This window comes from Electrona antarctica (assembly GCF_951216825.1).
Source record: "Electrona antarctica genome assembly, chromosome: 21".
NCBI lineage: Eukaryota > Metazoa > Chordata > Actinopteri > Myctophiformes > Myctophidae > Electrona > Electrona antarctica.
The window spans coordinates 18,662,001-18,686,364 of NC_136802.1; the positions used below are offsets into that span (position 1 = coordinate 18,662,001).

General features: G+C 44.6%; 1 protein-coding gene across 2 annotated transcripts; it reads right to left on the bottom strand.

Moving 5' to 3' along the window:
* Window positions 1–4: 4 nt before the first annotated feature.
* arhgef15b (Rho guanine nucleotide exchange factor 15b) lies at window positions 5–22,302 on the bottom strand. 2 transcript variants are annotated; one of them, XM_079491732.1, is made up of 16 exons: window positions 21,935–22,302; window positions 17,475–18,012; window positions 13,423–14,376; window positions 12,528–12,582; window positions 12,281–12,342; window positions 10,652–10,923; window positions 9,007–9,167; window positions 7,074–7,226; window positions 6,608–6,737; window positions 5,953–6,027; window positions 5,130–5,222; window positions 4,804–4,958; window positions 2,825–2,992; window positions 2,532–2,617; window positions 2,088–2,192; window positions 5–1,597 (listed from the first exon to the last, which is right to left on the bottom strand). In XM_079491732.1, exons 2-16 carry the CDS (start codon window positions 17,908–17,910, stop codon window positions 1,428–1,430), a joined length of 3,075 nt encoding a protein of 1,024 aa, XP_079347858.1. In that variant the 5' UTR covers window positions 17,911–18,012; window positions 21,935–22,302; the 3' UTR covers window positions 5–1,427. The 2 variants fall into 2 exon arrangements, with proteins under 2 accessions (XP_079347858.1, XP_079347859.1); XM_079491733.1 differs by lacking the exon at window positions 17,475–18,012 and having other exon boundaries at window positions 21,935–22,299.
* Between the last annotated feature and the right edge of the window lie 2,062 nt (window positions 22,303–24,364).

Genomic DNA, 24,364 nt, shown 5'->3' on the forward strand with positions numbered 1-24,364 from the left:
TGAGCAAATAAACCATGGTTTTATTAATAGCACTGTTGTTCTAGAGGGAAAAAAAGACATCCTACTCAAACAAATACTGTATATACAGCTTACCGTACATTTACAATTTATCCAGAAACAAATTCCCAGTATTCTAACAGGGGAGCTACTTTGCCAAAGTATTGACTTTTGCAACTGGTCCAGGTGCAAACAATAAAACTAGAGGGACATATTTAGGAGAGCTCGAGCACAACACCAAATAAAGCTACTCCATAGGCAACATTTACACAACTATTCATCTTTAAACAACGGCTCTTGTGCTTTAAACATGGCAAACTATTTACGTTTTTGCAGGTAACTTAATATGAAAGTTATTTTGAGTAAGAGTTCTGTTCTCAGTTGCACAATAACCCGATTCCCGTGATCTGTGTAAAACTCCAGAGCTTGTGAAATTGATTCAAAGGCACTTCCTGATTTGATTTGTTCTGATATTCTTCAGGTGATTCAGATCATCTTTAAACCTGGCAAAACATACAGTCTAAGTCAATTTGTAAACTGAAATGTGTGTGTGACAAATTCCTGTTACTCTGGTTGCCACGGCTGACAGGTTGTCAGATATGGCAGGAATGAGATACTTAGCTTACACGTGTGTTTGAGGTTATATAATTCTAGTTATATAATTAAATTAACTGATATTCCTCACAGCAGTTCTGATGTGTCCATTCAGGTAGGGCAACGTTTTTGGCATTTAAAATTTGTATTTCAACAGTGATGTGGTGTTGATGCAGGGTTACACAACATACAAGAAGACATTCTAGAGTGATAATGCTAACCCATGCTGTTCTCAATGGATACATATTTGCACATGTAACCACCAATTAAAACCCATAGTCTCCTACGTAGGAAACCAAACATCTATATAGTTCCCCTTACCAAGGGAAATATTAGGCTTCTGGTCTTCATTCAGGACTACTCTGATACACACAGTATACACATTGTCAGTAAGTAGCAAATAGTCCACCTGAAAGACAGCTAGTTAGGGACAAGGAGGATTGAGTGTCCTGCTCTACCCCTCTTCGCTCTCTCTCACAAATGTGCGCACGCACACACACACACACACACACACACACAGTACAAACAGGATGATGAACAATCTTGTGGACTCCCCTCTACTGTTCAAATAATGTCACAATGTTCTTTTATTTTAAGCCTCTCATAAGCCGGTTCTCCTTCAAGCACAAGATGCATTTAAACAGTGTCATCTCTATGGTCTTTGTACAAGTTCAACATAGCAAAGGCATTTCCTCATTCTGTTGTTCTCTTCCATGGCCAGTTTTCAGACTCCGTGTTCCCCCCAAGTCTCCAATCCAGTTCAACAATAAGGAATGTTTCCAGAAATATGTAAACCTTTTTCGCCCCCGTTGCTTGGCTGCAGTGGTCCTGTGGTTCTAAGATATGGTCCGAGCCTTGGGGTTAGTGACCATGCTGGCGGCCTGCATGACCCGGTAGCGCTCTCGAAGGTTCCGCCGCCTCACATGCTCGTTGGTGATCTCGAGAACGTTGACTACAGGGAACCAGCCCCTCTGACCGTCGGACAGACGGTTTCCCTCGTACCAACCTGGGAGACACGGAGGGTATGGGAGGATGCAGGGCGGATGAGAGTTGAAAAGGAGGGAATTGGACAAACAAACAGGGAAGAGGTTTCTGTCATGCAATCGAGTCGTCACAAATCAATAAACTGCTACGGTTGAGGGTTGAGGCAGTCGTTTAGGGATTAGGGAGTACAAACAAAGCAGAGTTGGGGAGGAGAGTGTGAATTATGACCATAAACCAATGACAGTATTTTCCAATGTATTTTACACACGTTTTGAAGTACCGGTAGGTATATCTGTCAAGAGCCGATAAGGTTAGAGGTCAGGCTAGAGTAAAATGAAAAGCGATCACAGATTGCTATCACAATTTTACATCCCGCACTGTGTTAAGCTTTCTTTCTTTCCTCTAGTCTTGTGATTTCTGTGATCTCACCGGTCCCAAGAAAAGTGTCAGGAAATACATTTGCCGGGGTAGATAATTGGGACGTGTAGGACCCTCCTCTCCATTCCTCTTACCCTCATTAGTTTTGCGTATGACATTGATGATCTCAGTGGGTTCCAGGGTGAGCTCATCCGCCTGTTGGGCCAGGTATGGCTCTATGCACTGCACCTGGGGACAATCTGGTAAAAGCATGATGGGAAATGAATACATTGAGACATGTGCTCTATGCATGTAATTACAGTAGTGCATTGTGTGTGTGTGTGTGTGTGTGTGTGTGTGTGTGTGTGTGTGTGTGTGTGTGTGTGTGTGTGTGTGTGTGTGTGTGTGTGTGTGTGTGTGTGTGTGTGCGTGCGTGCGTGCGTGCGTGCGTGCGTGCGTGCGTGCGTGCGTGCGTGCGTGCGTGCGTGCGTGCGTGCGTGCGTGCGTGCGTGCGTGCGTGCGTGCGTGCGTGCGTGCGTGCGTGCGTGCGTGCGTGCGTGCGTGCGTGCGTGCGTGCGTGCGTGCGTTCAACTTCTCACCCCAGTCCTCATAGATGACCTCCTCTTCGTCTCCATCTGGGTTGCCGGGGTTGGGGAAGGCAGCCATCCACCTGTGCATGTCCGACCTTCGTACAGAGACCAGATGTCAAGAAACCAAAGTGACAGGGGAGTCCACATTCGTGAAAGACACACACAGGCCTAATAGTATTTGCATGGAAATGTGGCCAACATCAAAGCACAAGGGACACGCATGTACAGTACTAGCATGCACACAGTACGTGTACATTACTACGCACATGCATGCACACACAGGCACACGCTGGCCTACTTACTGCGACGGAGCTTTGAGCAGCCTCTCCATCATGCGTCCCTGGTGGTTCTCCAGCAGCGTCAGGTTGAAGCAGTGTTCCAATGGACTGGGCCCGCTCCCGCTATCGTCAAGTGGCTGCGCTTGCACCAGGGAGCGATGGGCGTGGTCCAGCACCAGAAAACGCTCTGCCCTGTCCAAGAAGAGCAGGACGAGTAGAACGTTATTATTTTTTCCATATTGTTCTACTATATAGATTTGTATTTATTTAAAGGTATATTCAGTGATTTGACTTAATTCAAATATCACTTATTTTTTCTTTTTTTCTGGATAATCCTCCCTACTATAGAGTGTGCTGACCATATAAGGAGTTCCTCCCTGTCCCCAGTGAGCCCCTGGGGTCAAAAAACCCTAGTTTCAGTTTTGGTGGCGGGTGACAAAGCCTTCATCCAATCAGGATGAGAGGGGCCTTCCTCCAATCATGATCGAGTGGTGCACATGCTGTTGGCCTGTTGCACTTCCCCCCACTGTAGAGCGTGCATGTGCACATTTTGTTACCGGGGCGGACTGGGTGGTTTTCCAAATCACTGAATGCTCCTTTAAGGATCCTGGAAATGTCCCAATTCTGTCAATAGATTATGCCAATGTTCTGAACAGTGTGGAACAATGGACACGGCCCAGTATTCCCCATACAATATATATTCATATTTCTGCAGGAATATAGGAAGGATAAATTGCATTCCTTCGTGCCATTTCAAGGACATTTTTGTCACCTTCTGCCCCCCTCAGTCTGTCACCTTCTGCCCCCCTCAGTCCAGGGACAAATTAGCCATTGGGCCAGTGGGGCCGTGGCCCAGGGGCCCTTGGCATTCAGGGGCCCCTCGGGGAAATTGGACCGTGAGGAACTAGGTTTGACGCCCTGAAAAGGGCTCCTGGGACCCTCCATTGGCTGTTGATTTTGTTAAATTTAGGTTAAAAAGATGATAGAAACACAGAAAAACACGAAAATGTTGTGCGCACGCGCACTATGGGGGCCCTGCAAATATTACCGGCCCAGGGGCCCTCGTGGGGGTTAATCCGTCCCTGCCTCAGTCTGGCCATTATCTGTTGCCGTTTGGAGCGCCAAAGTCTCCATCCACCTTAATGTCTGCTCTGTTTTCAACACTATAAGAGAACAAACTAGAAAAAGTGCCCTTCTGGGCACAGGTCTCCACCAGGAGGATAGGACTGTGTGAGATGTTTGGCAAAATGTTTAGGATTAATATAAACATGTTTTTGAAGCATTTTGTTCCAAAAATGTGTTTTGCAAAAATCAACCTGTTGGTGGCGCTATAACAGGCCAATGTGAAAAGGGTGGGATATATTCCTCAGCCTAGTAAGAAAATGTGTGAAAGATTTCACGTAAATTGCATGCTGCGTTCATGATTTGAGGCTTTTGTTCAAAACGGGGCAATCTTGCAAACTGTGAAAGCCAATTATAGCCAATTAGGATGGAATATGAAATATCGGACAGATCCGACTTGAGCACATGACCATAGAGATACTGTGTAACGATTTGTGAGATTTTTGGACAGAATCTGGAGGCGTAATATCAAAAAATGTGTTTTACAAAAGTCGGCCTCCTGGTGGCGCTATAAAAGGCAGATGCGGAAAATGCAGGTCAAAGGTTTGTCCTTGGCCTCTAGGGAGTGTGCATGCAACGTATCACGCAGATCGGTGCAGTTTTAGGTAAACAATGTGAAAAGCTGCCTCATGGTGGCGCTATAACAGGCCGTTCTGGAAAATGTGGGGCAGAGGTTCATCGTTGGCATCCAGGGAGTGTGTGTGCAAAGTTTGGCATTGATCGGGCCAACGGTGCCGGAGATTAGCTGATAACGGACGGACGGAAGGACGGACGGAAGGAAGGACACACACACACACGGACGGAGTGCAAAACATACTCTCTCCCCATGCCTTCGGCCTGGTGGAGACAAATATAACTGAACGCTTGAAAGGAGGACTGACCCTTTCTTGGCGGCGATGATGAGCAGGTCATTGAAGAGAAAGAGGTAGACGGGGATAAACTTGGCCCTCAGATTGAACAGCGTTCCACCTTTGGACATCTCCTGTAGCTCGCCCTTCTTCTCCAGATAGCGTGTCTGGGAAATGATGGGGATGGCCTTCAAAGTGGAAGAGAGAGTGAAAAGGAGAGAGAAAGAGAGAGCAACTGAGTGAGTGAGAGTGAGTGAGAGAGAGAGAGAGAGAGAGGGATGGGAAATACAAAGGGGAAGCAATATGCCTCAAGCATGGTGTCATTCCTCTGCAGCACACTGCAAAGGAATGACACTTACCTTGAGCTTGTCAAACTCCAGTGTTTTGGACAGGTGTATTAGCTCCTCCACCTGCTTCATCTTCCCAACCTCTGTGTTACATATCTCAATGATCTAAGAGAGAGAGACAGAGATAGAGAGTCTGTGTTCAAACTATCAACAAGGTGAGATTTTAAATAATACAAAACCGGAAAAATGGAAGTATATTGTATGTGGAAACAACTCAGTATGCAATTATTTGCTGTACAAATATACCATTTGTTGCATCTGTTATACAGTTACTGGGTATTATACTAAGTACTGCTTTGGAAAAGATTATGCCGATGTTAGGCCAAATGGCAGTGTGCACTGTGCACTAGACATTCGGCGATCGATTTGGCCGTTTGCGAGCTTAGCCCCGGACAAACTCACGCACGCACGCACGCACGCACGCACGCACGCTCGCACACACACACACACACACACACACACACAGAGACAAACCAATCTCTAGTTGGCTCTGCCTCCTACAGAGCCACGCAGTAAAAATCCCGGCTGTCTCTCGACAACAGTATCAGGTTCATTCATTCCTTTAATGAATGCCTCCAGACCGCTCCCTGTTTAAAGAAGCCTGGCTGCACAGTCTTTCCATCTCGCTTCACCGCTCAGCTTTGGCTTCAGTAACACGACTGCATGACTCACTCTCTCTCTCTCTCTCTGGTACTTAGACAATAGGAAATCCTTCACTCAAGACAATAGAGGAGGCCAATGATGCGTCTTCTCCACTCCAGTGTTATACAAAAAGAACCATCCTGAATGTTGGCTTAACGAGGGGCAAGGGGGAGGAAGAGGAGGAGGAGGTTACCTTAGAAACTGACGCCAAGGCCTTGGATGCTGTCTGCTCTTCATACGTTCCCTCCTTTGTTCTTTTCAGGATGTTCTGAGATGGCAAACAACGACAGTCTATTTTTACACTGGCCAAAACACCAGGATACTTTTTTTTTTCAGACGAGTAAACAAAACAGAAATACACAATCAGGGTTGTAAGGTTGAGGCAAGAGCTGCTTCAGTGTTTGCTCATGTGTCAAGGAGGGGAGTGGGGCAGATTATGCTGGAATGAAGATACATTCCACAACACAACGCACCATGATTAGCTCTAATCTAGGGCATTTAAATGGCATGTGAGAGGAAAGCAGGCAGAGGGGTCAATTATGTCAGATTCTGTGGTACGATAACCCCAGTGTTGTATTTTTCTATAGCACACTTAACCCTCATTGTTTACAATCGTCTTTGCACAGGAGTCGTACTTGCACAGTAAATATAGAAATCCTGTGACATCACTGACCTTATTACCCCGCTGTATCGCCTACGCTCTAGGAGATAATGGCATTCTTTGGTTGGCTTTCACTCTAGTCCAGGACCAATTCTTTGGTTGGCTTAGACTCTAGTCCAGGACCAAAGAATGCCCGCCTTAGATTTACTTCCTGCACTGCGACCCGATTACACACAATGCCGCTCACCTCTATGAGCATCTTAATGCGCGTGATGCGCTGGAACGGCAGCAGCAGGAAGGACATGAAAGGCAGCCGCTGGCACAGAGGCGACTCTTGGAGACGAGTGATGACCGTGGCAAACTGCACATTGTTCTTCCTGTGGACAAATTCACAACTTGTTGAGCATGTAGACCTGCTATCTTTCACCAAATATATTTGCCTATTATGGCATGCCCAGAACAGGAACGCACGCAAGGCTTCATGTGGGTTAATAATTTTCCGTCGTCCTCCCTGTCCGTCACCATAAACAATATTGTGATTTTCCTGTTGTTCTTCAAACTGTGCGTTAAAAGAACCACAGTGGCTGGTTTCTGCAACTCTAGAAGGTATCTATTAATCTTATAAATTCCACTTACATACATCCTATTTAAATATATAAACAGGGACACCAGGGGGAAAGTGGTAGAGGGTCAGGTTGAGCATTGCTCCTCACATGAGTGTGGTGTAGGTCTTATCCTGGTAGATCTGATTGCGGACGTAGTCGATGTAGGCGGGGAAGTTGTGCTGGGAGTGGTAGTGGATGATGTCACAGATGTCGGTGAAGACCAGGCTCTCGTCCAATCGGTCCTCCAGGTCCTTCAGGAACCTTAGATGGTGGGTCAGAAGGCAGAGGTCAAGGGTCACTCATAATAGAAAACTCTCCTTTTTGTTTTACGGCGTGGCTCTGTAGGAGGGGGGCTGTCTGTATGTATGTATGTCTGTGTATTTGTCTGGGTCTAATCCTGCTAAACGACTAGACTGGCCTGATCAGTGCTGTGCACACTGCCAGTAGGCCAAGGAAGTACCTCCATGCGAGGTGAATATTGTTTTTACATTTTTAACTTTCATCATTTTATAATTTCATAATATAATGGAAGTGAATGGTGGTAAGAATATGGAGTCATAAGTCATACTGTAGAGACGTCATAGATCGGTGGTTCTCAAAGTGGGGTCCGGGGAGTCCTAGGTAATTTTGTTAATACAGCATCATGCAGTGATGATCCCCACAAACGGTCAGGGCGCCTGTTCAGGGGGGTAGGAAGTGGGGGGATAGCGTGTGCCACTTGCCCAAATGTGCCCAAAATGTGCTGACCTCATCACATTTGTGCTCATCTCATCACATTTGTCATGACGGCTATGGCCATTTTTAGCCCAAGGAGTGTGTTTTGTGCAGAACTAATGCTTGGAATGGATTCAGAATCATGAAAACCCCCTAGTTTGACAATTTTTGCCTTATATAGAATGTTAATAGTAGGGTCACAAGAAACCCCTATAAAGACAATTGCTCAATACTGACAGCCGGTCAGCAAGTGGATTCATGAATGTATGTATATAGACAATATTTTAGGCCAATAAAAAAAGACTATAATATATTATACCAAATGTCCCACCCCACAAGCCCGGCTGCCGGACTATACAGCAGGCCAAAGTCCATTCTTTATTACAACTTGGCAACAGATCAGAAATGACTAGCATTGTCGCTTTTCCCCTCAATTTATCTCTGTATCTTATCCGTCTCTTTCATCAAGTGACTCCAGGGTTCAGTTCCAGCCATAAACACATCCCATATATATATTTTTATATATATTTTTGTTCAAATACTGTACAAATATGTATTCATGTATTTAATAATGCATTTCGGAATATGAACAGGAAGGACTGTAATGTCAGTTGTTTTCAATGTACTTTGTTAAATGTGTCATATAATCCCATATGGGATGGGCCAAAGTGGCATGACATGAAAATAAATATATAAATATATAATATTTCATTCATGCATTCATTCATTCATTCATTCATTCATATATCTTTCCTCGTCCTTCCTAACCCATCCACCCCCTCTCTCTCTTCCTCCTCTCCAGTGTCAAGTCATTTCAAGTCATAAACTCTCCCGCTCATATCTTCTATTCCAGTGGTTTTAAAGCAGTGGTCCGGGGACCACCAGTGGTCGTTGAGGGGGTTCCAGGTGGTCCCCAGCTAAATGATGGAAGAGTTAGTAACCTAATGGATCTTGAACTCTTGAGAGCGTAAAATGAAATGACCATTTGGTTTAATTTTACACTGTCAAGAGTTCAATTATTGTTAAACATCTGCATTACTTAATTCATAAGAAGTCTACACAATTAGAGAATGTAGAAGAATTGTTATTTTGATCGTTTTCCATGGAATTGTGAACAAAATATTATCCAACGACAACAAAATATTCTTTGGTCTTGGGTCTGAGAGGCAAAATCTCATCAATCTGGTCCGTGGCTCAAATGCTGAATAAATAATGGTCCCTGATATGAAAAGGGTGGAAAACCACTGCTCTATTCTGCTCCCACCCCAGAACACCCCCCTCCCCCTCCCCTGTTTCTATCTGAACTCCGAACCCCTCCATCTCTCACCTCTCGCTGACCTCACGGATCCTGAGGACGTTGGAGAAGAGGGTCTTGCGGTCCCTGATGATCAGCGTCTCTTCCAGGTCGCGGCTGTCCAGGAAGTGGTCGGTCAAAACGCGCAGGGATCGGAGGTAGGACGCCTCCGACGTCATCACCTCGAACATGCTCTGTGGAGGAAGGGGGGGGAGAGGGCATGAATTAACACTTTAATTGCCCGGAACTATTTAATCCATTACATTCATGCGCCCAGTCGATTTATAAACACGGACGCCTTTTCCGGACGGACCGGCCGGAAGTTCATGATGTTGTGTAGCAGCTAACAATAGCCACAGCACTTTAGAGTCGATCGACAACAACGGGAGACAAGAATAAATCTATCGAGACTAGCGACTGGACCGCGGAGCGCCGTCTAACACAGGATCCTTTTTCAGAAAAAGACGATTTATGAACGTTTTAAGATTTTCGTTTTCATCAGCTAAACAGAGGAGGGAGTTTTTTGATGACGTCTCACTCTTGCGCGTCACCGAGGAGAGCCCAGCAGGCGCGCCTGGGCTATACAGCCAGGCGATCCATTCTCGTATCAATAAACTTCGTCTTTAGGACAATACTTCGTCCTGAGCGTCGGGCGTTACTAATAGAAAGGACAAAGAACTTCGTCCTGGGCGATGGGAGTGTTAACTTTGTTCAAACGTTGTTTTGATTGTACCAGTTTGATTGTTCCAGTTTGCTTTGGCACTGTAAACGTTGTTGTTTTCTCATGCCAATAAAGCCCTTTGAATTCAATTGAACATTATGCATCTTGGAACTGGAAACCTCACGGTTTTCCCAACCAGCCATTCTCTCGGCCACTCTACCCCCGAGCACACTGAGCACGATTAATAACGAGACAATGAAGCGACGCATTTACTTTTCAAACTTTTTAGACTTTTCAGCACAAATAAAATCCTCAACCTGTATGAATGAGGTGTCACCAGAATAAATGTTTGATGTGAAATAACTGCGTTGCTTTTTCGCATCGTTCCGCATCGCTCCAGGTGTGTAATTGTCTTCAGAGCTAAAATAACACTATAGAATTTACGGTGGTGATTGGGGGTCCCAGAGATAATGGAACAGGGGTCCCAGAGATAATGGAATGGGGGTCCCAGAGATAATGGAATGGGGGTCCCAGAGATAATGGAATGGGGGTCCCAGAGATAATGGAATGGGGGTCCGTGGCCTAATCAAACTGGTTGAGAAACACTGCCTTTCTATCTACAGCAGTGCCATTAATTATTCGTCATTTGAGCCACAGACCACCATTTGATGAGATTTAGCCTCTCAGACCCAAAACTAAAGAATATGTTGTTGTAGTTCCATGCTGTATTGATGTTGGTACCATAGGAGAGATAACAGGCAGACGTCAAAATAACAATTCTTCTACATTCTCTAATAGTGTAGACTCTCTAGTAGTGTAGAATTGACACCAAATGGATCCGTAAGGGTACATTTGGTTTAATTTTCACTCAAGAGTTAAAGATCTATAAGGGTCCATTTGGCTACCAACTGGAACCCCCTCAAGGACCACTGGTGGTCCCTGGACCACTGGTTGAAAACCACTGATCTACAGTCTAATGCCCTCTCCTCCAAAACTCATGTCCCACCCCCTCCTTACCTCCTGGTATTTGCACTCCTCGGGGCTGAGCTGCTCCAGCACGCCGCTGTCCCGTACAGCCGGGAGGTCCTGCCACAGGGTGCTCTGGCCCGGCATGGGCACAGGACTGCCCCTGGGCGCCCCGTTGCCTGAGCAGCCCGAGCTCGTGCTGGTGCGGCGGGAGCTCCAGTCCCCGGCGTAGTCGGCGCTGGTCTTGCTGATGTTGCGGCACACCGTCTGCCGTCGGATCTCCTTGGTGATGACGGTGGCGCGGTACGTCTGGTACAGCGGCTCTGTGGAGGGAGGGCGACGGAGGTGACAGTTCAAAGGTCATTCTGCTCAGAGTCATAAAAGGAGAGTTACGACATCTCCGTTCACTTCATGGGGCCAGTCCAATGGCAGCCCCATTGCTTCTATAAGCATTCGGATATGGGCTACCGAATAGTTACAAAGTCCTGGACCGGAAGTTGACAAAATGCACTGGACTCAGGCAACAGTCCAGCTTTAATAATCTTAAATCCCTTTATTTTAGATATTTTTTTAGTAATAGTGCAACATTAACATTACAGAGACTTTAGTTGTCACTGTAGAATACTTTAAAACAGTTGTCATGTTGCACACATGCCTAAAATCGCTTATATCTGCTCTCATTGAAAACAATGTATTTAAAACTCCAACTTGTCACTCTCCAGCGCTGCATGATCAGTGTTCGAGCGCTGATTTCTGTCCCCTCAATGACGACACTCGCCTAGTCCACACCACTATGATTCTGCTATGAAGACTACCATTTCACTCGTAGAGAATTTAAAAAATCACACTCGTGTGAAGTGAGGGGCGCCCACTGTGGCTGCCACATGACGTCACTGCTTAAAGCAAACATTAAAAGTCCATAGACTTGACTGCCACATGATGTCACGAGTGGGGGCCTGTTGATTTTTGGGGGCTTGCTAATTTTTGAGGGAGCGTGAACAAGTCCATAGACTTGGCTGCTACGTACATGACGTCATGTCTGAAAGGCAGACGTTGGAGGGGATAGCGCACCTCAATAATAGGAGGTGCATGGAATGGAAGGATTTTGGACTTGAATAATAATTAATAGTAGATAAATCCAGATTTACTCAAAAGAAGTAATGAATTAACAAAACACTGGAGCCTTTTGCATACAGCTCATTAAAGGGGCCAGTCATTTAAAGGGTACAATTATCCTCCTATATTAAAATTGGTTAATGGTAGGGCCAGTCAGCCGTCACTATGACTCAGACATAACCCTGTCACATGCCCATATATGGGCACATACCGATGATCAGGGATCTCCATATATGGGCATAAAAGGGACATGAATGACAGATACAGAGATATCCATTATATGGGCAAAACCGGCGGTGTGACGTGTGAGGCCTCAGTAGTGGAAGACTTCTAGTAATCTAAAATCCCCACTAAAGCATCTGTCCTGTGTCTGGACTGCACATGGCCCTAGGTGAAATTCACACAATGATGACAATGATGACAATGACGACGGTGATGACGATGCACAGTAAACATGCTCTAAACTGGTTTCATGTTACGTCGAACAGAACACCTCCTAAAAACCTTTATTTACATGCTCTCTCTAGAGTCACAGGTGTCAGGTGTCAAGGTAGCCTTTCTTACCATCCTGTAGTCTCGACTCCCAGTCAAACGAAGAGCCCCTCCTGGGTGGTGCCACTGGCCGCCTGAGAGAGAGACAGAGAAAAGAAAAGGGGGGAGGGGGCAGGAAAAAGGAAAAGTGTAACCTAGACCTATCTGGCAAACATGTTGAATGAGTGAGACAGTTATTATGATAAGATGGGTGTAAACTCTATGCTGACACGGAGTGCGAGGCACTCGTGAAGGGAATCCGGGCGATGAGTGAACTCACTGAACTTCCTCCGTGTCCTCTCTCTCTTCCTTAGCTGCCCCGTTCTCCTCTTGTTCTGGAGAAAGTGAAGAATTTTTTTTTTTAAATCATCAAAAGTAAAGTCTGCATGCTCCTGACGCGATTTTCTTTATTATTATTAATAAAGATAATCGCCATCTGAGCTAAGTCGCAGCTTGCAGACTTTATTTCTCTTTACTTAGTACTTAGTACGTAGTAATGCTCTCTTCAGTCACTGTGTTATAGGAAAGCAACAAAGCCTATACATCCATCCATCTTCAAACGCTTATCCGTAGTCGGGTCACGGGGGCAACAGCTCCACCAGAGAGCTCCAGACTTCCCTCTCCAGAGCAACATTAGTAACTTCATCCTGGGGGATCCCGAGCATTCCCGACAGATGTTGGAGAAAGCCTATAAATAATTCCACTGCCCTTAAAAACCTTTAAACCTAAAACTGAAATGTTGCTTCAATTTGTTCTATCATTTTCAGTTAACCCATTAAAACGGGAAAGCATCTGTGTCATTTTAGATTTTTGAGTTGGCTATTCAAAAATAGCTTGTACATCTGCCATTTTTGAATTTTTTGAAAAAACTTGAAAGTGTGAGAACTACCGATTTTGGACGGCATTTGTAGAATCGGCCTGAGGCGCGACATACCAAAGCCTACACGGGTTGTGCAGTCGACGCGCTGTGATTGGACAGTCGCTGTGATTGGACAGTCGCTGTGATTGACAACCTAAACCTAACCCTAACCTTAACCTCAGTAAATTTTACTTGCCCGGGGGCGTGTTTATAAACACAAACCTTGTAGGAATTAGTATGTAGCGCCTGCGGCCTTAATGGATGAAATACACAAAAGCTTTTTAGTACGTTAGCCTCGCCAGGAGTCAGGACCAACCTCTAGGCTGCGTGAGGGACTGCATGGAGGCACTGCTGAGCCTCCGGGGGTCCGTGCTGGGCGGCGGGACTCTGCGTGGCTGTAGTGGGCTGCTGGGGGGTGGAGGGGGCGCCCTCTGAGGCGTCAGGGAGCCAGTGGTGGAGCTGCCGGGGGACAAGGGCCGCAGTGACTTCCACTCGTCCGCCGTAGGCTGCAGGAGAGGAATTCCGCCTCGCTGCCCCATCGTGGGGCGCCGGGGCGGGATGGCGGGCGCCGCGTCGTCCGGGCTCGACGGCAGATCCCGGTCCGGCAGAAACTCTGACGCGGGGTCCGAGCAGCTGGAGGGCAGCTTGGTGCGTCGTGCAGGTTTCCGCACCTTGATGATGGGGATGTCCAGCTCGTGGCACGAGACCGTGGTGGAAGGCATGGTGGCCCTTTTTGGCGTGACCACCAATAGCGTGTCCTCGTAGATGCTCTCCTCTTGGTGCTGGAAGAGGGGCGACTGAGTCCGTTTGGGGGGGATGGGCGGAGACTGAGAGCGTGTGACGGAGAGCGAGGCGAGAAGGGCTTTGGGGCCCGGATCAGACCTCCTCCTATTACCCTCCGCGATGAGAACGTCCAAAACGTGGTGGAACTTCTCCTTCTTTTGCTTCACAACACAATCCTCACTCTCCTCGCCCGCCTCCTCCTCCTCATCCCCTGCCTCGCTCTCCCCTTCGCCGTCTCTCACCTCCTCCTCCTCCTCCTCCTCCCCATCCTCCTCTTCCTCTTCCTCAGCCAGGTCAATCTCATCCTCTTCTTCCTCTTCCTCGTCCACGGGCACCCATATGAGTTTCATGCCAGGCCGCTGGAGGTGGCACACGCAGCTACAGTCCCTGTCACAGCAGGGACTGCCGAGAGGCGTGTCCGTGCCACGCTCCGCCTTCGTTTCCCCTCCTCCGACAAGCTGGAGCTCCACCTCCTTTCCGTCAGGTGCTAAAGGAGAGGAAGGTGTGCAGAGTTAGAGTACTGAAAAGGGAAGAAGATTTTTCAAAAAGAGAAGTATTTTGTGCTTACAACAATGACAATACTCCCCAGGTTGGCAGAGGAGTGTAGGGCCCAGGATTACATTAGATAATTGACACTGGGTGGATACAAATTATAAAAAAAACAAAAAAACAATGAGAATACTATATGGTTTTCAACCACTTAGAGTACAATATAGCCAAATGTCCTTAATCCTTTTTCTTCTGTGTGAAGCCACTAATATACTGCCTTTTAACCTACTCCATTACATCAATACACATTACACACAGAGTCCCCATTAGCCAAATCACTATTCCATGCCTCCCGTAGATCACCGATTTTTGCTGAAGACATTTTGTGTGGAAGAAAAACGGAGGCAACCTAGAGACCCCTGAAGGACCCCAGACAATGAAGTACTCTACATAAGATTTATTAAACTGTAACACACTTAACACTCAACCCTCTTAAAGATACAGATACATCTGTCTTTTTCCATTTTAGGCGTATATTATCATGTAACTGATCGGTGCGTTTCCTGCCTGAACATTTCCTACATGTGTATCCTTAGATAAAGGGGTCGCTTAACTTTCATTACAAACCCTTTCCATCTGTGTGTGTGTGCGTACGTGCGTGCGTGCGTGCGTGCGTGCGTGCGTCTCACACACTGCCAAACCAGCACTTTATCACTAATACAGCGAGTCTGCAAAGTGGTATCTTAAAATATTGTTGAAAAGGATCATTCCATACGACATTACTCCAATAATATTGCCAAAAGAAAATGAAGGTGAGAGAGAGAGAAGGAGAGAGAGAAGTGCACGAGAAAATGTAATCAAAGTTGACTGAAGAAGGCAAACAAAACACAAGATTTAATCATGTGGATCCCGAGATTCAATTTTGTTTTTGTTTTTGTGTTTGCTTTCTTGTCCACTGTGATTCCATTTTCTCATGTCCTTATCTCTCTCCTTCGCCATCTCTCACCTCCTTGATCTTCTTTTGCCATTATTAGATTGTGTGTCACACATACTCATTACACTGTTCTAATGTGGATCCCGAGATCAACATTAGAGCAGTGTGGTTCCAATATGGATCTCAGACTTCATGTGGACAGCCTGTGACGTCTGTCCAAGCCCCATTGACTTCCATTAACAATTTATAAATATTAAATATTTCAAATGGTAGAAAACATAAGTGAAAGAAATTAGTGGATGTATGCCACAGATTGGTCCAACAGTGCAAGATTAGCCACACACACACACACACACACACACACGGCTAGCTTCGTGCAGACACGGTAAAACAGAAAGAGATAAAAATGGGGGAAGAGGAAGAGAAAAGTACAAAGGCATTAATGAGTAATGACCGAACAATAAGTTGCAACTGGTTAATGAGAACAAACAGAAACATTACGAAAGTGAAAGAACGAGAGGGTATGTCAATTTTTTACACTTCAGAGATTTAAATTAACAGTCAGTCACTATTTTGCGGTGTAACTGTCCTGTGTTTTGTGACCACAAAACAAGGAACTGATATCTGTGTCTGACTGGAAATGGATTCTTTTTTTTTTTTACACCTGAATAAATTGTTAGTTCTGCTGCCTGCTTTCCTGTTCATGTTGAACCTTTGTGAACTTGGAGAATTAGGACAAAGTTTAGCAAGCCTACAATTTACAATCTCACACACACAGTGAGTGAGTGATTACAAAGGCTGGCAAGTTCCCTAGTATTCACAATGTCAAGAAAGGGGCTTTAGATCCTAGATTATAAAAGCCCAAAGTTGGCCCGGACAGGCACCTAGACTCCAAAGTAGCCCGCCAGTACGTTGCAGGTTCGAGTCCCGATCCCAACGGCCTTTGTTGCATGTCACTCCCCATCTCTCTCCACATTTCCTGTTAAACTACTATCCTATCAATATAGGCGAAAAGCCAAACCCCCCCAAAGACATCTTCAAAATAAAAGCCCAAAGTTGAATTTCACTACAGCGCTGTCGGAGTACAAAGCTAGAGCAGCGCTGAAAGGCAACGAGATGAAGTGCTGATGGAAATCAATATCTGTATGTTCGTTTAGAGTGCAGGGAACTAATGCAAGCCTACTTCCCTCTGTACACACTGTCGAGCACAGTCACTTTAGATTTTTGCGCTGGCTATTCAAAATGTGGAAGACTAGTAGTGACAGCTAATGGAATGGGGATCCATTCCTGCCCAGCCACACAGATGATGTGTTTACCTATCCAGGTTCACAACTGACAGACAGAACCTGTTTATTAAGGGTGTTGCTACAGGGCTGATATGTCCTACAATGCCACACCCACACTATCTGTTAGAGCCAGGAGAAGTAGGGAACTAACTGTATGTTTACTATTCTCCATGCTTCATAGTCCAGCTGCAGTTTAGACTGTAACTTTATCCACATGATTCCTGGTGTCCCAATTTTGGGCATATCATAATAGGCGAACATTTTCTATTTTCGGCTAAGAGATTTGGTGTAATGGATAATATGGAGAGGACCAAATATAGACCCCTGGGGTACCCCCGTCAATGTAGTATATAGGGATTAAGTGATTACATTACAAACCAAGGCGTGTACACATGCGTCACTTGCAAATGCCTGCATCACATACTAACAAATGACAACACACCCTGTCTGCAGCCCTATACTACAGGCAGCTGTCAAATACAATTGTACAAAAATCATGTATTTTGTAGCCTACAACTTTGTCAATGTATTTATAATAAGCCATGAAATACTACAAATAACTCATACCTGACTGATCAACTGAATGGTTTAACTATGGGGAAGAACTATGGTAGAAATACAGCTTATATTGTTATGTTCACCTTTAGCCTACTGTAAGTATTAGTCAAAGGCATGGTCTTTGTATAGCTATTCTCTCCCTGCTTTCATCAAAGAACTACATAACCACCAACACTAGTGTTTGATGTACTTCTCCTATCCCATGAGCTTTAAACGTCTATCTTAAAATGCAACGTGTCTCAGATTTGCCTAAACAATTACTGAATACTGACTGATACTGTAGATACAGAATTCCTCAACAATTCAAATCAACTCTACCTGATCGTCCCCATTCAACGCTGACGCCATTCCGCTCCTCTCCACCAAGGGTCTCGCTCTGCGCTCGTTCACTCTCCTGCCGAAGGAGGCGACTCTTCGGGGGCAGCGGAGGCGCTTGCTCTCCATCCGCCTGGATCTGCAGACTGCTGCGGGATGGTTTGGGCTTTATGGTGGGGGCCCGTTTGAAATTCTTCTTTGGGACGTGCTCCGTTGTGCCATTGATGGGCGTCCCCCCTGGTGTAGGCCCCTGTTGGCTAAACCTGTCCACAATCCTTTTGACCTTTCCTTTAGAATTGCGAGTCTTCCTGGTCCTATCTCCCAGAGGAAGGGAGTCGTTTTGGGGCAATGGTTTCTGAGGGATGGGGGGTCTAGTTCTGGCTTCAGGTTTTGGGGGTAAAGGGGTCGTGGGGGATACGGATGCTTCTGGAACAGACATGGCAGGTGGGGTCTTTCCTCAGAGCGTGTTTCACTCCCAGTCCTGCCCAAAACAGAGGCCAGGCCTTGAGGGCAAAGGTCACTGCGGTTGAGTCATGATGATCTAAACAGTGAAGAGAGGAAGAGAATACCATAAAATAACATTTTATCAAAAGGGCAATGCAACTCATCACAATCACCTATACTATAGCCGTTTAACACACTCTTTTACAATTACCCACAAATGACCCACCATGACAATTGTTATGAGCATTTTGTATAGCTATAATAAACCTATTCAATAGCACCATAAAACATAGGACATTAAGTGTTGCAACTGTACTGCTCATAACTTGGAGCTGCACAAGCTGCTCCCTCCTCAGTGAAATAAATGAAAGAATACTGGAACTTTGGACTGGAAGAGGTCCACTCCTCCCTATTGTGAAAACATTCCCAACAATGAATCATGTGAATTTAACAAAGCAATAATGTGCTTTCTCATAAACCAGCTGCCTGAAGTAAATCAGAGTTGCTGGTGATATACAGCATTATTGCTCTGTGTAGAGTGAAACACCATGAAAAAACAATGTCCCCTTAAGCACAAGATCGGTATCGGCCAATCGTGAGGAAAAACTGGTGAACGGGCTCAGTCCCAAAAAACCTGATCGGAGCAGCTATAAACATTGGTTCAATACAATTCATATTTAACCAAAAGCTGCAATGTAACCACATTGTGCAGCACCTGACAGTCTGAATAGCTGACAGTCTGAATAGCTAAACAGAGAACTTTTGTTGAATATAAGCATTTTTTTGTCATAAGATGAAGTGTATATTAGCGTTAAAATGTAATAGTTATACATAGGCTGAATAACTGCAGGTGGGTACACATGCAGCAAACTTGGGGCAAAGTCGCACATATTCACATTAGAAATTAATTTGCATCAAAAGGCAAGTGTGCCTTTTCTGCATTCAAAGCAGTCTGGTTCTGTTCTGGTCATTCAAATAAAGCAGATAAAGAAGGATCACCAACTCTTTGCCGTTGTCACATTCCAATCTCTAAATAAATAAATAAAAACCATTCATGTAATGGTACCAAATGGCTATACAGCAGATGCATTTTGCTTATCTGATGCCTCTGCAACAGCTGATGTAACACCAAACCCAAAGAGGGTTAGTCATTTTCTGAGTCATAGAGCGTTCCAGGAGAAGAGGCTATTGACTTGGCCAAGTACAACTCCTTACATTACACCTTGCACCATTATGCGGTTCACCTTTGGCCTTATAAGTTCTGGCCATCTGAATATCTCTGATCACAGAATCAAGATGCCGTAGGCACACAGGTAATGACGTAACAAGGCCAGGTTCTCTCTCATCTTTGTATATAGCTATGCTTTTCTCCCTGCTTTCCTTGGAGAACCATTTGGCCACGACTAACTGAGTTTTGAATGTACTTCTCCCATGAGCTCATGTATTACATTTCAATCCTAGATTGTAAAGTGACTCTGACTCCATTTGCATCAACAGTTACTGATTGATACACATTTCCTCAGTTATATGCAACTTATATTACTTATTTAGAATTGGACATGTAGATAAAAGCCTACCCTTTCTTTTACATTATTCAGTCATAATATAGTATAATATCTAATCTTAATTTTCCATATGAAATATTTAAAAGGTAGCTCATGTGTTACAAGGAATAGCCTGTCCAAGTACTTTCTCGATTTCAATTATAATGATTAATGATTAATGATTACAAATGCTGCAGGCTGGCATGCACCAACACACTGGCTGTCAGCCAACCACATAACAGACACATTACATAATGAGGAGTCTTCCTAGCAGCATTTGATGTCAAAATAACCAGCAGTCCTGTTTTTGACGTTGTTTAATTGGACGGGGTTTGAAGAAACTGCACAGACTAGTCAGACAAGTTTGTGACAAGAAGTGTCACGTTCAGACTCAGTGCTTCTCAGTCTATGAGCTTCTCATGCACTGAAACATGTGGTGTCACATTTTCCAGGAAAATGCTTATTTTGATGGTTTACATTAAAACACTCAACAAATCGCATCATGATTTACAGTAGTTACTGTTAGTGTTACTGAAAGACTAAACAGGAAGTCTTTCACTAACACCAAGCTGATATGCGCTACTCTCCGGCACACTATCCATCTATTCATCCTTAACCACGTAAAGCTTAGTTGGTACTCTCTTTTTCAGGGGTCATCGTTATGCTGGTTTGTGGTAGACATTTGTCAAAATTATTTTTTTGCCACGGACATACGTTTGAGAACTGCTGTCCTAGTGGACTACTAATATGCCATAGTGTCATAGTAAATAAGTGTCATACATTTTCTGAAGAAAACCTGGAGACTGACTTTCAGTAATTAATTTAAATAAGAGCATTGTAAGTAAAAACAAAATCTAGATTTTTCCACTCTTCACCAAATCTAGCCAAAACTAGCCAATCTAGTAGTAGCTTGTAGATCTAAGATCTCGGCTAGTTTGGTTCCCCCCAGAATAGGTATGGTGGGGTCCAGCCTTCCAGGTGGTTAATGCCTTTACCACGTTTAACATTTTCCCCACCGCTGTGTGTTGGCTTAATGTCTTTTCAAGAATTTAGTCAGCAGTTCCAGCTAAATCAAATTATCAAAGCTACGCTGCCTGTAACTGCAACTTCTGTGTAGAAGAAAGAAGAGGCACTGTGTAACTTTATACTCAAAACACTGTAATAGCGGTGTGTTTGTTTGTGCTTGTGTGTGTGTGTCCAGGTTTCAGTTTTGGCCCCGAGGTTATTATCATTATCCACGAGGAACTACTGTATACAGTATCACCACTAAAAGCAGGGTGTGTTTACTGTTCACACACACTGGATATCCAGCAGGAATAACACAACTTGCGTGCGTGCGTGCATTTCTGCTTATGGGAACCAAATGTCTCTCAAAGCATACTTTAGGGTTAATCTCCCCCACATCCTTCAGTGTCTAACCACCGGGATGCCACAGCCCTATTGTCTCTCCTCAGTCTCTTGACCTGGTTCATTCAATAGCAGCATTTATTTAAGCTTTCTATTCTATTCTCCAGTCTGTCAGACAGAGACATACACGCTCTGGCTATGTGGGGCGTTCATTCAAAGCGAAGGGGTCTACCTAATAAGCCTGACAGATCCAATGTATGGACGTCACTTTAATGTGTGATCTGCAATAAATAACAGTTGGTGAACAATACAACAGAGTGCTGAAAGTGGACGCCGACCTCCATTAACACAATGCTGTGTGTGTGTGTGTGTGTGTGTGTGTGTGTGTGTGTGTGTGTGTGTGTGTGTGTGTGTGTGTGTGTGTGTGTGTACAGTATACCATCTGTGGTTGATAGTAATGGGTCACAGGGTGTTTAAATGGGGCGGGGGTTCAAGAGAAAATCTGGAGCACCAGACAGAGGTGTACAGCATTTATAGAGTCTGTCTGTCTGTGTGTGTGTGTGTGTGTGTGTGTGTGTGTGTGTGTGTGTGTGTGTGTGTGTGTCCAAGTTCCACGTTGGCCAGGAAGAAGAGACGGAAAAGGTGTGTCGATAAGGAAAACATAAATAGGAAGAGGATGAGGAACAGAAATGAGAAACACACACACACGTCACACACACACACACACACACACACACACACACACACACACACACACACACACACACACACACACACACACACCATTAACTGGTAGGATTATAGTCGTTTGAAGAGATCAATTAAATTAAATTCATATTCAAATACACCACGCAATATTGTACGTCACTGTAGGCTGCGCTGCTGTACAACAACTGTAAGGTTTACTGACTGCATTTGTTTATGGACAGTACAAAACAAACAGAGTCATGTATGTATGTAGACTTAGATAATTAGATTTAGACACTCACTATGTATTTTATTGATCTTCATATGAAAATGTCAGAATAAAATAGCCTACATCTATGAGAATCTAAATCTTAACCACCAGCTTGCTTGTCAATGAATGACCATGTGAAAATCTGAAAATGAAAAGCTGCCTATACTCACCGACATTCCCAGATCATTGTTTTTGTCGTTCAAGTTTAATGTTGAATTGATACATTATTGTGGCTTCAAAGAGGAACCGCCGGTGTGATCAGCTGTACTGTCGCTTTCGATTAGAATCCTTAACAGGTCGAAGAACGCTTATGTAAAACTTCACTCGTCCCACGGATGGTATATATTAAAAAAAATATCACACACAGTCGAAATAGGCACGCGAAATATTCCAAGGCGGAAATATAATATCCAGTGAGTTCATCTGAAGTATCTTATTGTTGTGTCCCTGACATGCTGTGCATGTTGTCTGTGAATGCGTGCGTGTGAACGGACTGGAGCCTGTATATATGTTCTTTCTTTGTTATCATGCGTGGATGAGAGCCAGCCAGCCAAGCCAGTGGAGCACCCCCCTAGGTCCCTCTCTGGGTGGAAAGCCTGGTGACGACGCGAGGTCCCTCTCTGGGTCCTTTCCCTTCTCCTCCTCCTCCGCCCATCACCCTTCACCCCCCCACTCCCCCCGCCCCCTCCCCACTGGCCCCTGATGCTGGGCGTTTTCGTTGGAAAACATCATGTCCCATAGTCCGGAGGGACTGCTGCGCTGTGATTGGCTAGTTATTTGTCAGTTTTTTTTGTTGCAGACTTTACTTTTTTTGTCCATGTCCACGTTTTTATTAATGGGCTAATTTATGATCTACTCAGTGGACGACTGTGGTGGCACATTTACGACATTCATTCAAGAAATACTGACATACATTTTCAAAAAATATATAATGAAATTAAAATGTGACAAAGTTTGCCCGTTGGGTTAGAGTTCATTCATTTTTATAACATTTTTATAAAACATTAGTATTAGTGTATAGTATATGACATTTTCGGAATATTTCATTATTGTATGTGTCACTTCAATAAGAACACTGACTAAACTCAGTTTGTTGTCTGAGTTTGATTGCTGAACGTATAGGCCTGCAATAAAAATGTTGTATGCCTAGCTATAGCTATTTAGAATCTGAAAATATTGGGCTCTCAGCTATATCTATAGCTGAAACACACACACACCAACAGAAACTGCAGGTGTAAATGTTGGCTAGTTTGACAGGTAATGCTTTGGCAGGGAGTGTACCATGCAGGCACTGCAGTTTTGCTGTGAATGGCCCAACGGTGCCGGAGATTAGCTGGCCACAGATATACAGAAGACGGACGGACACACACACACACACGGATGCACGGACCGATGGGAGGAGGGAGAGCTGGGTACAAAACAGTGTTGGCCATGCCTTTCAGCCTGGCGGAGACAATAACGGCGACAATTCATGCAAATTCTCTGGCTATATAGGGGCCCCTGAGCTCTTGAATCCACCTCAGTAATCCATCCCCACCCGAACGCAATGTAGGCAACAACCACACCCCCAAGCAGGGGGTCTGGGCCTATACTGTATATGGTCTCCCCCGGAGTCCCCCCCCCCCCCCCCAACCCCCAGGAAAATTGTAGATGTAATTTCCAGTATTCAGGTGAATTTGGGGGGTTTGATTTTGTTTGATTTGTATCGGGCCGCATTACTAACATATGGGTCCATTAAAAAGCCTTTTGACCTTTTGAAAAGGGATGAAATCCTCCAAAAGCAGGAGAAATGCTGGTGCATAGCATTTGCAAACCGTTAATACTATAGGAGTGAGAACAACGATCTGGTACCCACTTTTAAAACAAACATGGGTAAATTCTCCTTCTACAGCACTGCCACCCAAGTGTGGAATGCCCTGACCCCTTCCCTAAAAAAAATGAAAATCACTGGCATCCTTTAAAACAGGCCTGAAAATAGAGATCACAGACTGGACCCAACTTGACTGAAACTGCATCTTTCGAATATTCAATTGCCAGGAGGAACAATGTCAAAGGAAAGTTCCATGAAATATGGGACTACTTTTATTTGTATACTAAAGGATGGTTGCATTAACAATTTGTAATTGTAATACATTACAGATGCTATAATCATTATTGTCAGCAACATAATGTGGAGGGGTGTTGTCCATTTGGGGTAGTTTTGACTGATAGTTTTGTTTTTTGTTTGTTTTTTCTTGTCTTTCTTCTGTGTAAATCAGGGCCTGAAAATCCACCTGCCTAATAAAGTATTCAATCAATCAATCAATCAATCAATACAGAGAGATTAGACGTTGCTTACTTGCTATAACAATCGAACCAACTAGCCATCTGCATCTGTCCTTCCGGGCTATGGGATCTGTATTGTTACACTGCAATGACTGCATTAAGCTACCGTTCTCAGACGCATTTGCGGCCAAAATACTGTAGGCCTAGTAATAGCATAACGTATTAAATCATATTTACCGGTACAGGCCAGAAAGAAATACACTCTCAATAGTTACGTTTTAAAACCTTTCCCCCCTTTTTTCCCTTCTTTTTTCCCTAGAATTCAATTTCAAATT